At 41.1% G+C, this 15,142-nt stretch overlaps 1 protein-coding gene across 50 annotated transcripts in view; it reads left to right on the top strand.

The window, feature by feature from the left end:
- The window catches only part of ANK2 (ankyrin 2), a 277,263-nt gene that overhangs the window by 227,922 nt on the left and 34,199 nt on the right, over nt 1–15,142 (top strand). For 15 of the 50 annotated variants that reach the window (XM_038134945.1, XM_038134950.1, XM_038134935.1 and 12 more), the window contains 7 exons: nt 312–414; nt 1,024–1,127; nt 4,541–4,582; nt 5,485–5,520; nt 11,413–11,637; nt 13,031–13,129; nt 14,337–14,491. In XM_038134945.1, the coding sequence (XP_037990873.1) occupies nt 312–414; nt 1,024–1,127; nt 4,541–4,582; nt 5,485–5,520; nt 11,413–11,637; nt 13,031–13,129; nt 14,337–14,491 (764 nt within the window). The remainder of the gene's footprint in view (nt 1–311; nt 415–1,023; nt 1,128–4,540; nt 4,583–5,484; nt 5,521–11,412; nt 11,638–13,030; nt 13,130–14,336; nt 14,492–15,142) is intronic. The other 35 variants (XM_038134956.1, XM_038134975.1, XM_038134973.1 and 32 more) reach the window with 11 other exon arrangements.

The raw sequence follows: 15,142 nt of genomic DNA, 5'->3' as shown, positions 1-15,142 counted from the left end.
AACATCATGACACGAAGCCAAATCTAAAGTATTTGTGACTATAAAATAAACTGTCATCTAGATTAACCTCTAGGTTCTGCATTTGGAAGCAAATAGGTCAGTGCAAAGGCTTTGTGGCCCGTGGTCAGACAGGTGGCACAACACAGGTGTGCAAAGCTGTGTTTCTCCTGACTGTGCTCTGCTGCCCCTGGAAGCTGCATGGTGTTGCTAATAGCACGCTTTTCTCATTCTCCCACTCGATCTGTCATGGCACCTTTGCAACATCCTGTGTGCTGCTGATGCATTGCTCTGGCATCCTACCAACCTCCCAGCCTGCGGTCCTTCAGTTCCGACAGGTCCCACACGCTGAGCCACGCCTCCTACCTGCGCGACAGCGCCATGATCGACGACACCGTGGTCATCCCCAGCCAGCAGGTGAGCAAACCTCTCCAAGCCCCTTCTTGCCTGCAGAGATCAGGAAACGGGGAGAGGCTGCTCTGCAGAGTGCTCGGATGAGACTGTGTGGTGTACGCTGCTTGGATCGTTTGAGTACAAACCTCTCCGTTTTCTAGGCATGTTTAATGGCATACTGTGCCGTGCAGTATTGAAGTCTATTCCAAAATAAATGGATATGCTGTGTGAATGTAGCTCAGGGACTGTGTTCTTCATGTTCTGCATTTTAGCTGATGTTTGAATGTTGCTAATAGACATCGTGCCACACATTCAGGGGATGCAATGAACTCGTAGCCATTGTCCTAAAAGATACTGTCTTGAAATATGCTTGTACTTAAAAAAAAGAGATTTAGGAAATGCCTTCTTAGTGAAATCACAGCATTCTTTCACTGAGACCACTAACATAGGATTACTGTAGGGAAATACTAAGTGTTACAATAAGGATTTCTAGTATCTTAATGCTATTAGTACTCCTTTGTTTTAAAAGAAAATGTTTAAATGCTTTAGGCACCACTATGCAAAATACTTTTTTTTGTTGTTGTTCATTAATGGATTTCATTGTAGTAAAATGAGGTTATTTTGCTTCCCAAGGTAACAACTCTGGCCAAAGAAGCTGAAAGGAATTCATATCGCTTAAGCTTGGGCCCTGAAATCTTGGACAATGTGGCTCTTTCTTCCAGCCCTATTCATTCAGGGTGAGTGCATCAATTAGCATTGCATGACAAAATGAGAAACAGAGTACCTGCAGTGACACAAGCTTCAACTAATGCTTAACTAGGAGCTGTATTTTAATTCACTGCCTCCTAGAGCTGCCAATAAATTGTTATGATTTTTTAAGCTCTGACAATCAAGCAAGCCTGAGTACCAAGACTATTCACTGAAATTACTGCAAGTCAGTGGGCCCTCAGCCCAAGTTCAAGGGGAATGAATGAATGTGATAAATGACACATACACACAGGCATTTGTGTGTATTTTATGGAGAAATAAGTACAAGGCCTTTCAGAGTTAATAATAATTGACACCAAGTGCTTAATCACTCCAGATGGTCAGCACTTACCATGCTGGTGGAATAGCTGAGGTGAGCACCAGCTCCAGTGTTTGCCCTTCTAAATTACATGAATAGAGAAGCAACCTAAACAGCACGTGCTTTGCACATATTTGTCCACTGTCTTCATGTACAACTGACTCTTTGTAAGCATTTGCATTTAGGCAAACTCACTGTCATGGTCAAAATGCAGGCCCAGCCAAGATCATATTTACAAACCTTGTCCTGGCTGGCCTTAAACTCTGTGACTGCATTTATTTTAAATGCTCTTCCTTATTGTGTTTTAAGTAATTGCAGTCTTCACACTGAATTCTCCATTTGTGCTCTGCCGTCAGATGGGGTGGGGAACGTGCAGATGAATTCAGAATAAACTGGAGTAATCAAAAAGCATTTAATCTCTGTGGGCTGTGTACACAGCGTGACTGGACAGCACAAGGGGAAAGATTATTTTTGCCAATCTCGAATGAGTTTGCTATTATCTTACAGTCTGTGTGTTTAAAAAATAGCCCTGGAGTCCCATTTGGAATGACAGGCAGTCCAGATCTAGAGGAGGGACAATATTGCCAGATGGACTCACATGACATAGATGAGAATATGGTTTGTTAGCTGATTGTAGGATAGTTGATTGTGACCAGCACTGTTTGGATTTGCTTCTCATAAGCTCCAAAACTAACAAATGAAATGAAAATACTTAATATGTAAAGTGTGTGTCTGTTTATATATATTCTGGGATGAAAGCTTTAAAATTGCTTTGGTGCTTTATTCTAACCCTAGAGAGCTTACAGGTTTTTCCAAAGGATGTATTAATTTGCCCTCTCTGAAAGGTAGGTCTTTCCTGTGATTGCTGAGGATGAACTAAACACTTGCTAGAAGAGTGGCACTAATTTCTTGGATGTGCAATTATTTTCTTGTTTTCTTTTAAAAAGTGTGAGTGGTATTACCATCTTTTGGGATTACCAGGATGCTAGTGGTAGGATAAAACATGTGATTTTAATAGGAGCAACACTCTCTGCAGCCTTACATGAAATAGTCAATTTTAACCCAACACAAATTATGTTCTTTCTGTATATACACACTAACCTGCCACTAAATATATAAAGGAAGCTTTAATAACAATTCCTCAGCCTTTGAAAAAGACTGTACAACACTTAATTTTTATCTTGTTTAGATTGGTCTGAGTCATAAACTGTTGGGGTGCATCTGTTTTCTTAGAAAAGTACATTGACTACTAGAGTTTTGCTTCTGGCACCTTACTTAAAAAGCGAAACAGTTGTAGAAGTTCACGATTGTTGCACTCACTCTGCTGGAACAACAAATGTATTTGTGATTCATAGCCCTGTTGTCAGCCACACTCCTCCCCACATGCAGACAGCCACTGTTATGGCTTCTTATGAATCAGCAGCAGGGCTGACATTTAGGGCATGTAGTGAAGTAGTAGTTACCTATCATGAAAGGAAACTAGTAGAATTTTGAAAGAAATCCTCGATAAACACTGTCAGTGGTCCTGTGCCAAGGGTGTGGCCTTGGTTTTGCCCGATATAGTGAAAATGCGGTGAATTCAGATGGTGTTTTTGAGAAATAACACATCAGCAAAATATTGGATGGTAATTTGTTTGTTGCAGGTGTAGTAAGTTTGTGTTCTGTACAATCTGAGAGAAATGACACTTTTCTCCCTGCACTACTCCGGTGGCGAACCCCACATTGCTGTAGGGTTCTTACAGATCTCCCATTGTAGGGCAGTGTTCCTGTGGATCACAGTGTAACACCCCCAGGCAAAAGGATAAATTCATAGGGAACTGTTCTCTCCATGTGGAGCTTCACAGGCATGTATTTCAGCCTTTGCATAACTGACTGAATCTTCGTCCATGTCTGAAATTTCAGAAGGGAAAGGTTTTAACCATCCATTTAACTTTTAAATGTAACTGTTCCTTCAATATGTTGATAATTTCATCAAGAAGGCAGAAAAAGTAAGTTCTTTGGTCAAAGTCTTTGGCAACCATTTTGAAACCCCCAAAAGATTTTTCTCCTAAGCGATAGTGTTCATGTGGGGCTCAAAATCTCAACATAAAAGGTCTCCTGGCCATTTTACGCCACTGACAGTTTCCAGACAGTTTCCTGCTTCAGCTGAAGAAAAAAGTATGAATTCCTGCACTTCAAGCAAATCAAATTTTCTTCTTCTCATAAAACTAGTTGATCTTAAATGTTGAGCAAAGTTAAGGATCTCTAAGTATGCCAAAACATACTGAACATATGCCGAACATCCAATAAGATAGAGTTGTATGACTTTAGAGCTGATGTTAGGGGACATAATTTATAATTTCCTGCTGTAATGTGAGAGGCAGAACCAGTGCCTACACAAATGCAAATATGTTTCACAGTTTTAGTCTCATACCACACAATATCCTATTGTGGAAGAACATGTGTATTTTTATTAAGCTAGAAGACAAAAAAAAAATCACAGAACGGAAAGATTTGCAGCATTTAGACATTGCTTGGCAATACCATATTTTTATCTCCCATAAGAATGTGCATGAATGGTGAAGATAAGGGTGACTGTAAGATTTTAAAAGCATTAATGGTGTGCAAAACAATGTTGTTCTCTTAGCTGTGTTCTGGTGATACAGTGGAGTTATTTGTATAGATTATATTTCTCAGACTTTTCCTGACAGCTGTGTAGAGTCACAGTAGATAAGAGAGCAAATCTGATGTATTGTCAGGATTCATGGCACTGTGAGGAAGGAGCTCTGTGTCCATGCTTTGGTATTAACTCTGTATTGTGTTCTAGAGCAAATACACAGCAGCTCTGCAGGTTTTCCAACTCTAACTCACAGTAAAGCTCCTGTTTGATGACAAATCTTGATTTCTTTTATATCATTTGCTGAAGGAGTCCCTGTTTGACTAATGGATGATCAGAGTGTGTCATTACTTATACCTTGAAATGAATTGCACAGCTGGGATAGTATTAGTGAGTTTATCTTGCTGGAAGTCATTGTTTCCATCTATGAAAAGATGAGGGATTGGGCAGCTCGTACTGTGACAAATAATGTGAATTATCATTCTTAGCTGCATGTCTGCAAAAAAGGAGGCTGGATCCTTGCTAACAAGGTAAATAAAATATATTTCAAGTGTTGTATTTTGAATCCATTATATATTTTTCCCAATGTGAGATTGATTTCCTGGAAATCATTATGGAAACAGGACCTGGCAGCGACCAGCTGATAGTCATTTCTTAAATCTGAAAGTCTAAGTGATTTCAAATTATGCTTCAGCTTTATGGCTTTTGTTCAGAAAGTTACAATGAATAAAATGAGTGAGAGTGTTTCAGTAATAGCAGAGCATGTTAATGGAAGAAAATGGCAATGGAGATTCATAAAATAAAAAAGGGAAGTTGGAAAACTAATTGTCCATGTGACACTAAGTGATTACTGAGGGCCTAAACAGGTCAAAATGAGAGTTTGAAATTTGTCTTTTTGTAGAATGAAAGGAGGACAAGAAACATGTTGAAATGGAAGGAAGTGGAGCACAATGTATTGATAGAGGATTTTAAGAAAAGAAAAACACGCTTTATTGTTCTGTCAGGAATGCTGGCTGGAATTACCTTGGGTGCCTCAGCCTTTGGTATCCCACAGTCCACATTTTAGATGTGGATACCTAAACCAAGCAGCATTTCCCCTTGTCTGCTTCTGAGAGTTTTACTCGGAATCCAGCTGTGCATTTGAGGTGTTTGGCTTGCAGTGTGAGAGTGTCCATAGAGAAACCAGATCCTTCCAGTTTCACTGCTGTACTGGTGGTGGCCCCTTGGAACTGAGGCTGTTTGTGTAGGCTTCTTTCCCATACTCACTCCAACCTTCCCACATGTGAGGAATATGCATATATATGTATATGTTCATGTGTTTGCTTTAGAAATCTGTTTCATTTTTCCAGTATTTCAGTATTTCATTTAACTCATTCTTTTTTTTTCCCCCTTTCTGTTCCTTTTTGATGTTAAACCATCTATTCTATTGCAGATGCTCTTCTCCATGTCTTGATCTTGACAACAGCAGGTGAACTTCTGCATAATTTCTTTCTTTATTACATTGCACTTCTCACCCACCCTATTTACCCTCCCCTGTTACCTCACTTCAGGATGCCTTAGTGTTTTGATAGTGCCCATTAGCCAAGAGAAAAAAATAAATCTAACCAGCAGTAATAGTTACATGTGGCACAACTTCTCTTTCACACTAAGTGTCCACTTTCTCTCCCATCTGCTTTGGCATCTATAACAAAACAGCTCTGGAATTGTTAATAAGCCCACTGCAAAAAGTCTTAACAAAGCTCCTTATACCACCCTAGCTTGCTTTAACATTGATGCATTTAACCATACCTTTTCTTTGTTGGTGGCATGGTTTAATATTAATATTTAAAGATGTAGCACCCCCCCAGATAATTCAACACAAACCACTGTAATGATTATATTAGTAAGTGAGCCTTTTACCTTACTTGTCTGTATAAAGAATGTTGCAGAGCTACTCTCTAAGCCACATTTTCCAAATAGTGTCACAATATTTGAACTAGTAGAATAACAGCCCAGCCCCAGTATATCCAATTTTTCATGCCACACCTACTTTTGTGTGATGGTCCATCAGTGCTTGAACCATTCTGCACAGAACACCTGAAGCTGACCCATCCTAAAGGAGATTATCTTCCTTCGACAGAATAAGTGTTAATTGGCACAGTACCTGTTCACCTCCTTCGGCCTAACCCTAGAAAGGTGAAAATTGCCTTAAATATTATGCTCTGCAAAATTATAAAGTGGCTAATTAAACCCCCAAACTACAGACCCATCTTTTTAGGTCATGTCACTGAATTTCTCAGCAGCTGACTAATGCAGTGAAGAGAGTGATGTCAGAAGTTAATATTGTAGAGGTTTCCTATGTTAGGATCATGTTTTTTGTCCTCCTGGAATGTGAATTTTGCTTTGTTTCTGGATGGCATAGTTACAGCCTGCTGGAAAGCACTCTGAGGTAGTTGAATGACTTTGCTCTTGACTTCAGTGGGAGCTGGACCAAGGCCTTTTTTCTGAGTTTCAGCCTCTCTCTGCCTTCCTTCTCCCGCTGAACACTTTCCGATGGCTGGAGCACCCCGATTGTTTGTTTCTGCTTCTTCACACTGCGACTAACACTGAATGCTGCTATCTCCTTGTTTCCCAGTTTCTTTTATCAATTGACGTAATGTGTGCTGAGAAGTTTTTGACTGTGTCTACACCGGGTGTGCTCTGGTTGGAGCTTTGTTCCCCGCTGTCTGCTGAGCGCATGTGTGCCTGCGCAGCTGCTTGGGAAGAGAACCGTGCCCGAGCCCAGCGTATGGAAGTGGTGGTGGAGACTTTGTCTAGTTTGGTTCTGTGTGTTCCAAGAACTGTTGCCTGTCCTAGAAAGCCCTCTGACCTGCTGGGTTTGCATGGCTCTCCTGATGACTCTGCAGAATGAGTGCCCCCACGCTTGTGGTCACGGCAGCCTGAAACTCTGCCTCTGCGAAGCTCTTGACGCAGTAGGGACTCCTCACAAAGCACACAAGTGGGTTCCTTCACCCCCTCCAGCACCGACACATCCACTTTCCAGTGTCTTTGTTCACCCTGCTGTTATCACATGAGGATAGATACAGAATAAACCCAAGTTAATTCTATATTAATAAAATCAGCAAAGGGAATAACTCAGGCTGAGATCTAAAATACAAATATTTCATGAAAATACTCCCCAACTTTTTGCCCCTTCTATCCAATATATTTTGTCTGTGTTTTGATCAAGTAGAAACCCCAAGACCTGCTTGCTCTGTTTTCTGTAGCAGGTGTGGAAATGGCCTGAAGGATTTAGGGGCCTTTTGTGTGTACTCAGCCACAAGGCCGCGACAGCCAGTGTTATTCGATATGTCTTTCATATGGCAAGCATGTAGTTCTTAATTGCTCTAAAATTGAAGAGGATGAAATGGCCCCTCTAATTTATGACTAAGATTGCTAAATTGAGAAAGAATGGATGATGCTGGAGCTGACTGCTATGTGTTTAACCAAAACATGTATAGACTCCCCTGCAGTCGGTAACTGATTCCTAAAAGAGAATTGCTGTTGTACTTTATTTTTTCTTCTGAGAAATAATTTTGATTTTCCCTTCATTCTCTTTAAAAGAGAGAAGGCAATGATTTCCCCAAATCTGATTTGTTTCCCCAATCTGGCTTTTATATTGTACTACCACCTTGCCAAAGCTCAGGGAATCTCAGTGTTGATCCGGTTTTCGAGACTGCCAGGGTCACATGTTTGTGTCATGCTTCACTTCTAACAGAACCTTTGAAACTAAAAATGAAACTTACTCAAAGGCTGTCTTAGTACTGAGAAAGATGCAGTTTTAACCTGCAATCTGCTTTGACTTTGAGTCATCACTTAATTGAATTTTAAGTTAAAGTTAATTTAATCCCTTATATTAACTGGGTTTTTCTTTCTTTCCCCCCCCCCTCTTGAACTCTTCTCTGCCATCTGCGTTCTCTTTAATGATCCTTCTCCCCTTCATTCTCTGTACATAGGTGGCTGGTAGTGCTGTAGTAGTGCTCCGTGCAGCTGGAACATGGAGCAAGGTCCAAGTTTGCTGCTTAGCTTTAGGGAGTGTATGGAATGTTAGGGTTCTTCATGTGCTAGTGTTATGCGCTAGTTTCTTTTTGACCATGGGAATTTAGTATGATAAGGTATCACTTCCCAGAGTGATGGCTTCATCTGCCATTTATCCCTGCTAGTGTTTTTTTGTTGAGTGCAGTCTCTTCCTCTCTCAGTCACGTCACTTAACAACACTTGGTAACAGAGGTGGAAGAGGAAAAATAATATCTGTGTGCGTGGGCAACAAAATAATTAGTTTGAATTTTACATTTACTCCATATTAGTCATACAAATTTTTCACTTTCGTAAATGCACACTTCAGAAAGCGTGCTTTATGTCATGCAGTAGTTTTGTATGAATTATTTGTATATTGATAGACACAGTCCTTCAAAAGGGAAAAGCTTTCCGGTCCTGGAACAGCAATTGCCCCATCCAGATGCCCTATTATGTAGCAAATAGGCAGAAGAAATGGCTGCTGCGATTCAGAAAAGGCTTTCTTGTGAATTATTTGCTTTACTCTCTTGCATTGCCAAAATTATGTGAAATGTGCTGATTGAAAAAAAAAAGGATGGAAAAAATTTTATTAACTAAGTGGATGAAAAAATAAATGTAGTAAAAAGATGGGAAAGTAGCAGAGTGGTATAGTGGACAAGGATGTATTTTTACACTCTGTGTTTGCAAACCCTGTGTCAGTGTTCTGGCCTTCCAGGATTTTATGGTACAGTCCTAAAGCTCAGAAATGTTCCCCTTCAGTTTCTTTCCTTTGCACTTGTATTCATGCTAGTTCTCCAAAATCTCTTTTCCAGCAATTCCATCATATTCTATAGCTGGGTTTGGGAACTGCTCCTCCATTGTTCATGTGATAATTGGCACTAATCTTTCTGTGCTGTCTGAATAACAACCTTAGATCTTCTTTATGACAGAAACAGCCATTTTTACAGATAATAATAATATCCTACTGGTTTTATCCTAGCACTGTTATCTTTGTTACCTTTTTGCCCACCTCCCAGTGAGACTTAGCTCTGCCTGTTCTTCCACTCCTTGGAGCTGTGGTTGTTCCAGTGAGAGAGGGCTGAAGTGAGATAGACGTTGTGATAAGTTTAGTGACCCACCAGGCACATTCAGTAAGCTCAAACTGAAAGAAGGAAGTGCAAGCATACTACAAAAAGAACCCACAAGGGTCAGAAGGGAGATGACTTTGTTTGGATCCTCACCTTTGATGTGTCTGTGTTCCAGCAGTGAATAGTGGTTTTGGCATTGCTGAGGCAAGCAGGGAGATAAGCTAAGGAGAACCTGGGACAGCGGGTGACCCAGCACTAATATTTTAGTGATGGACAGCAAAAAAAGATGATCCTGGTGTTAAAGAATGCAGTCCTGAGTATATGTCAATAATGAAAATAACTGAATCCTAAATATTGTGTTTATGACAGCTTGCACAGTGAGGAATGAGAATGCTGCTTTCATTCAGTCAGAGCTCTCATTAGCTTCTGGGAGTTGTGGGGGAGTGTTTGTGTTGCTCTTAGGAGTAGCTTTCAAATGAGAAATTCTTCTTCCAGCAGTGTCATTGACTGCCTCAAACATGCCCATTGTACTGGAGACTTGGACATGTTCTCTGAAACATCACGCAGAACCTTTTGATAACACTACGTCGTGTACTTCAGGCGCAATTGCAGCGCAAGCCAAGAGCATTAGTGCAACAATCGAGCATTTAGTGTCTCTTAAGCTCTTCTTTCATCTGTGCTCTAATATGTACAAAGAATGTATTTTGTGAAGGAAGCTCCCATTTTTTTCTCAACAAATCCCCAGACAATTGAAGCTGTAAAATGTTTTCATTTTCTTTTTTTCCCCCTTGTTAAAACCACAGAAACACCAACCTCTAAGGAATGAGCTAATGGTTGTACTTCCCAGAGTTTTACCCTAAGCAAAGCCTAGAGGTATCTGAATGGCAGTAGACTAGGAGCCTGCATGTGTGAGACAGACTGGCATCCGTGGTGCATGGTGTGCTTCCGACTGGCGCTTGTGGCTCCTTCCCATCGTCCATCTCTGACCTGCACGGTGTGTCGAGTGTTGTGTTTTTACAGCATGTGGAATTCTTGTAGCTGTGTGGACAATGAATGGATGCAATGTTTGTTGCACAGAACGGTCAAGGGGGCAGTGGAAAAATCCCTGTATTTGTTACTCCTGTTATAAGGGCTTTTCTCTATTGCAGGTCCTTCAGTAGCATTTCTGTGACTCCCCATTGTGCTGGTTCTATGTTAGTGGCTAGAAGTAGGCCTGACACCGTTCTGTCTCATCTACTCTTATTTTCACTTCCAGCAACCTGACATTACCATCCCACATCGGGCATGATCCTGTAATCAAACAGGAAAAATAAAATTGGAAGTAGTTCTACACCTTTCCCAGGTGTAGAAGAATGTCCCAGTCTGTCAAAATTGACCCGTTGGTATATGTGGAACTACAAAAAATTCAGCACAAGAGAAGTTACAAAAAAAATGAAATGTTTTTCTCCCTTTTAAAGCAAAAGGAATAAATAATTTACCCTGTGCTAGAAGTAAGCTTCCTGTAGATGGCTTTCTGCATCTCTAAGTTTTCCTGTATTGCTGTGCAAGGTAACACAGAAAACCCAAAATCCATAAATAAACCTTTTATATAGTGACTCTAAGTCTTCTGATCTGACCAAACCCCAGATTTGCCTTCAAATCATAACAACATACTGGGTTTTTTTTTATATAAATAGGTGATAACCCCACTGATGGAGTATGAATTGCATTCATGCATTCCAGAATGAAATTTGATTATTTTTTATATCCAAACCAATTTTTCTAAGAAATTATAGTTTATCAAATAACTAGAAAATTATATTGAGAATCTAAAAAAACCAAACGTAAAATACCTGAGCCATCCAATCAGAATTGGCTTTATATTTTTGAATCATAACTAATTTTTTCCAATAAGAGGTATTTACTCGTGAAGTATTTAAAGAGTGCCCACTTTAAATACAGCTGCTTGCAGGTACAGAGTAGTGATATTTGCACTTTGCAATAGGTACACGTATTCACATTTATTAGTGTCTGCTGGTATTTTAACAACAGCAGCCCTGTGACATATGACTTTCTGTGAAAAACTGTTGGGTAGCAGTTGCCAGCTTAATTAATAGTGAGCTCAGCATGATGCGGTGCTTCACACTGGAGAAAGGCCTTTTCTCATTGTACCTCTCGAGCAAGAGCTCTGTTTACGTACGTCATTTGTACGTATGTGGAACGTAACCGAGGGAGCTGGTGGTGTGCTCTGGATCTCACTGTCTGCCCTGGTTTTGCAGCTTCCTGGTGAGTTTCATGGTGGACGCTCGCGGCGGCGCCATGCGGGGCTGCCGGCACAACGGGCTGCGCATCATCATCCCCCCGCGCAAGTGCACGGCGCCGACGCGCGTGACGTGCCGCCTGGTGAAGCGCCACAGGCTGGCCACCATGCCGCCCATGGTGGAGGGAGAAGGGCTGGCCAGCCGCCTCATCGAAGTGGGACCCTCTGGGGCTCAGTTCCTTGGGTAAGGGGGGCCGCACGGCCCGAAGGGAAACCTTCAGCCTGTTTCTGTGTTTGCGTTGCGCTGAAATGGTTCCTTTGGCAAACTTGAACCGCAAAGGATCGCTGTAGCACGCGGTGACAAACAGAGCGGCCCGTGAAACGCGGAGCGGCTGTCAGGGAGCGAGTCGCAAAGCTTTTACCCCTTTTTGTTCAACACGGGTATTTCAAACATCAGCGCTATGGTTAATGTGCTTCCTTGGATATAATTATTGCTCAGTGGTGTGATATTAGAGTGGGAAAAGACTTTTGCAGCCAGAAAAGGCAGCTCGTGCTATATTAAAAGAATTAATAGCACTGCGCTGATCCAACCCCCAAACGTGAAGCCTGCTACCTGCACAACACGAGGTCCAGGAGCTTATTTTAGAGTCTTGTGTTGTGGTGTCGGAAATTTGGACTATCAGGGAAGTGCAGTGCTGTTGATTTTTCTGGGGTTGAAATTGCTAAATTAAACAGTAGGACAACTCTGGATTTTCCTGGCCATTTCTTTCTTCCTATCCTGCAAAGCCCATAGAAAGATCAGATTTTTGTCTGCTGCTGAGCTCATTTTAGCAATACTCACCTGAAAGCAGCACTTATCTGCACTTTTGAAAATTTGTTTTACCAGCTATTCTCCCCATCAACTGTGACATCCAAAAGTGGATGATTGAAGGAACCCCTTCTATGCAGTAAAAAACTTCATTCAGAAACTGTAAAAGAAGTGGCTGGAAACACCAATAGTTTAAATCCATTTGGAAACAACTCAGTTGCTTTAAAATCCATTTCTAATAGGCAGTCATCAGAGTCACCATCTTTGTTAGTGCTACCACTTATTCTTTTCACATCTCGGTCATTTCTAAAAAGAAGGAGAAAGAAAATTAAAGAGCAGAAGAAATACTGTGCTGTCACATTCAGTCTTCCCATTATCTTTGTCACACACAAATGGATTTTAAGTATGTCTCCCATTCTTTTTTAATGGTTCTCCTATCTGATATGGGTGTCTCCCCTGCAAGACAGGCATATAGTGTAGTTTATTCATTCTCAGATCTTTGTGCCCTTCCTGGAAGCCTTTTCCAAGGTGTTGTGCTGGCAGTGAGATCAGAAAACCACTGTGCTGTTTGCAGGGGTGCATTCTAAGGTCCAGATCCTGCTCCCATCGAGTACACGGCCAAAACCCCCATGAGAAAGAAAAGATCCTAAATTAACAAATCTGATTTTCTGATTTGGGTCGCCAAATTGTCATGGCTAGGATGAAAGCTTATGCAGTGTACAGCCTAATTCCACTCTGTGGACCAGACAGTGGCACTGGCGTTCTGGCACAAAAAATAAATAAAGTTTATTTATGTTCTTTCTTTCACTGCTGCTTTGGATGTACTCAGTAAACTTCATCTGCCTACGGCTCCTCCCCCACTTAATGAGGGAGAAAGCTTGGTCAGCCGAATCCTTCAGCTGGGGCCTCCTGGGACCAAATTCCTTGGGTAGGAGAGACTTGAAACAAATTGATGGATGCTGACCTCCCCATTCTTCTCCTCCTTCTGCAATATGATTTTTTTATGTCATTATGCCCATGATATTGTCCCTTTCTATCATTTGAGATTTTGTACACTTAACCCTTAGTGGACCATTTTTCAACCTTTGTGGTTTGTGGTTTTGTTTTGGTGGTATGTTTGTATCTTTTTCTTCAAGTACTGTGGCCTTCATTTTTGTTTTGGCATGAAATCTTCCTAGTTCTGTGCTTGATGTCTGTAGCAAAGCAACCTGGATTGGGACCACAAAAAAAAAAAAAAAGAATCTACTGTAAATTTTAAACTCTTTTTTTTGTATCAAGGACTGATCAATCAGTAAGTTATATGTTGGATACCACTGGTGTGATAGAACACATGGCATTTATTATATACCTGGTAACCTGTGTGAGTCCTCTAATTAGAGAAGCGTATCTACAATTATCTTTATATCTTCTCTCTTATTTCTAAGAGTATGTATGTATATGTATATCTCAATGCAGATATATTATATGTACACATATGTGTGTGTGTATATATATATATATATGAGTGCATATGCTGGTGCAGATGTTGACTTATAAGGCAACAAGGCAAATTCTTATCTCTTATACTGCAATAGTAACCCAATCAATCTCCTCAGACTTCCTGTATCTCTCCCGGGGTGTAAATCAGGAATAAATTCATTGGAATATATAGAATTACAAAGTGAAATTGGCACAGGACGCAATCGCCTCCAGGTTGCAATGAAATTATTCTGATTTGCACTAGTATAAGTGAGATCAGAATTTGTCCCACTGTTCCTATGCATTACAGTAGATTCTCTTTGAAATGAAGTTGCACAGGTTAACCCAGACAGTAGTGACAAATAAAATGAGCATGAGTTTTTGATGGATTTGCAAAAACAATCACCAAATTTCCAGATAAGCACTATTATCTTACCAAATCTCATTCACACTGTGGAAAGAGGTGAATGCACTTTTTCATCTGTCCTTCAGCACTTACTGGGTCCCTGTAACAATCTAGTCTGTGTTAGTGACCTACTAGTTTAGGATTATGCCAAAGTATTCCAGCCAAATAGGTAGAATTCCAGGTCACTTTGTAGCAGACTGAATAGAGTTGCTGTTAATCCTGTTTCTTCCTCTCTCCTGTGTGCCTTTAATGCGCTGTGTTGCTGTGCCAGGCCCGTGATTGTGGAGATTCCCCATTTTGCTGCCCTGCGTGGCAAGGAGAGAGAGCTGGTGATCCTGCGCAGCGAGAACGGGGACAGCTGGAAGGAGCATTTCTGTGAATACACTGAGGATGAACTGAACGAAATCCTGAATGGGATGGATGAAGGTATGCAGTGGCACTGGGTTTCTTACCCTGCTCCTGTGTTCCTGCTGTACCCTGGGCGTAGCAGCTTTTACCATGGTGCTCGCTTCCCTTGCATGGGCTGCTGAGGCAGTGGGGCAGGATGTCGATCTTTGTGAAGCTGACAGTAGACTCCAGACTTGTGTTTTCTCCTGTTCCTTTTTGCAGTGTTAAACAAAAAGCTTCCATAGCAAACAACTTTCCAAAACAAGGCAATTATCTTACTGATCCTTTCGGAGCAGCTCCATGTGTGGGAGGAAATGTCAGTCATGGGTACTCTTGCTTTCTGAGAGAACAGAATGGCCTAGGGCTGTCTAGGAGCTGCAAAAGTTGTTATTATTTAGTTTGTTTTTTTTTTTCAAAAAAAATCCCAAAGTAAACAAGGGAACTCACAGCATTAAAACTGAACTCATATTTCGATAGTGTTTTGAAGGTTTGTTTGCTTGATGCTAGTTCAGAACAGTGTAAATAGGTGTGAGAGAAGGGGTTGGAACCAATCCCTTTGCTTGTTTGGCTGCTGATTTTGGAGGTGTTGCCAGTGTCTTTTGTTTGCTGCCTTCATCTGTCTGTTCTTTCTTGATTGCTCTGGCTTAGCTGAACACAGGGGTGTGTTTCCTTTTTCCGTTAATTCTAGAC

The sequence above is a fragment of the Motacilla alba genome, chromosome 4 (genome assembly GCF_015832195.1).
Source record: "Motacilla alba alba isolate MOTALB_02 chromosome 4, Motacilla_alba_V1.0_pri, whole genome shotgun sequence".
NCBI lineage: Eukaryota > Metazoa > Chordata > Aves > Passeriformes > Motacillidae > Motacilla > Motacilla alba.
The sequence above is the reverse complement of the archived record's forward strand: the minus strand, read 5'-3'. Positions and strand labels throughout refer to the sequence as shown.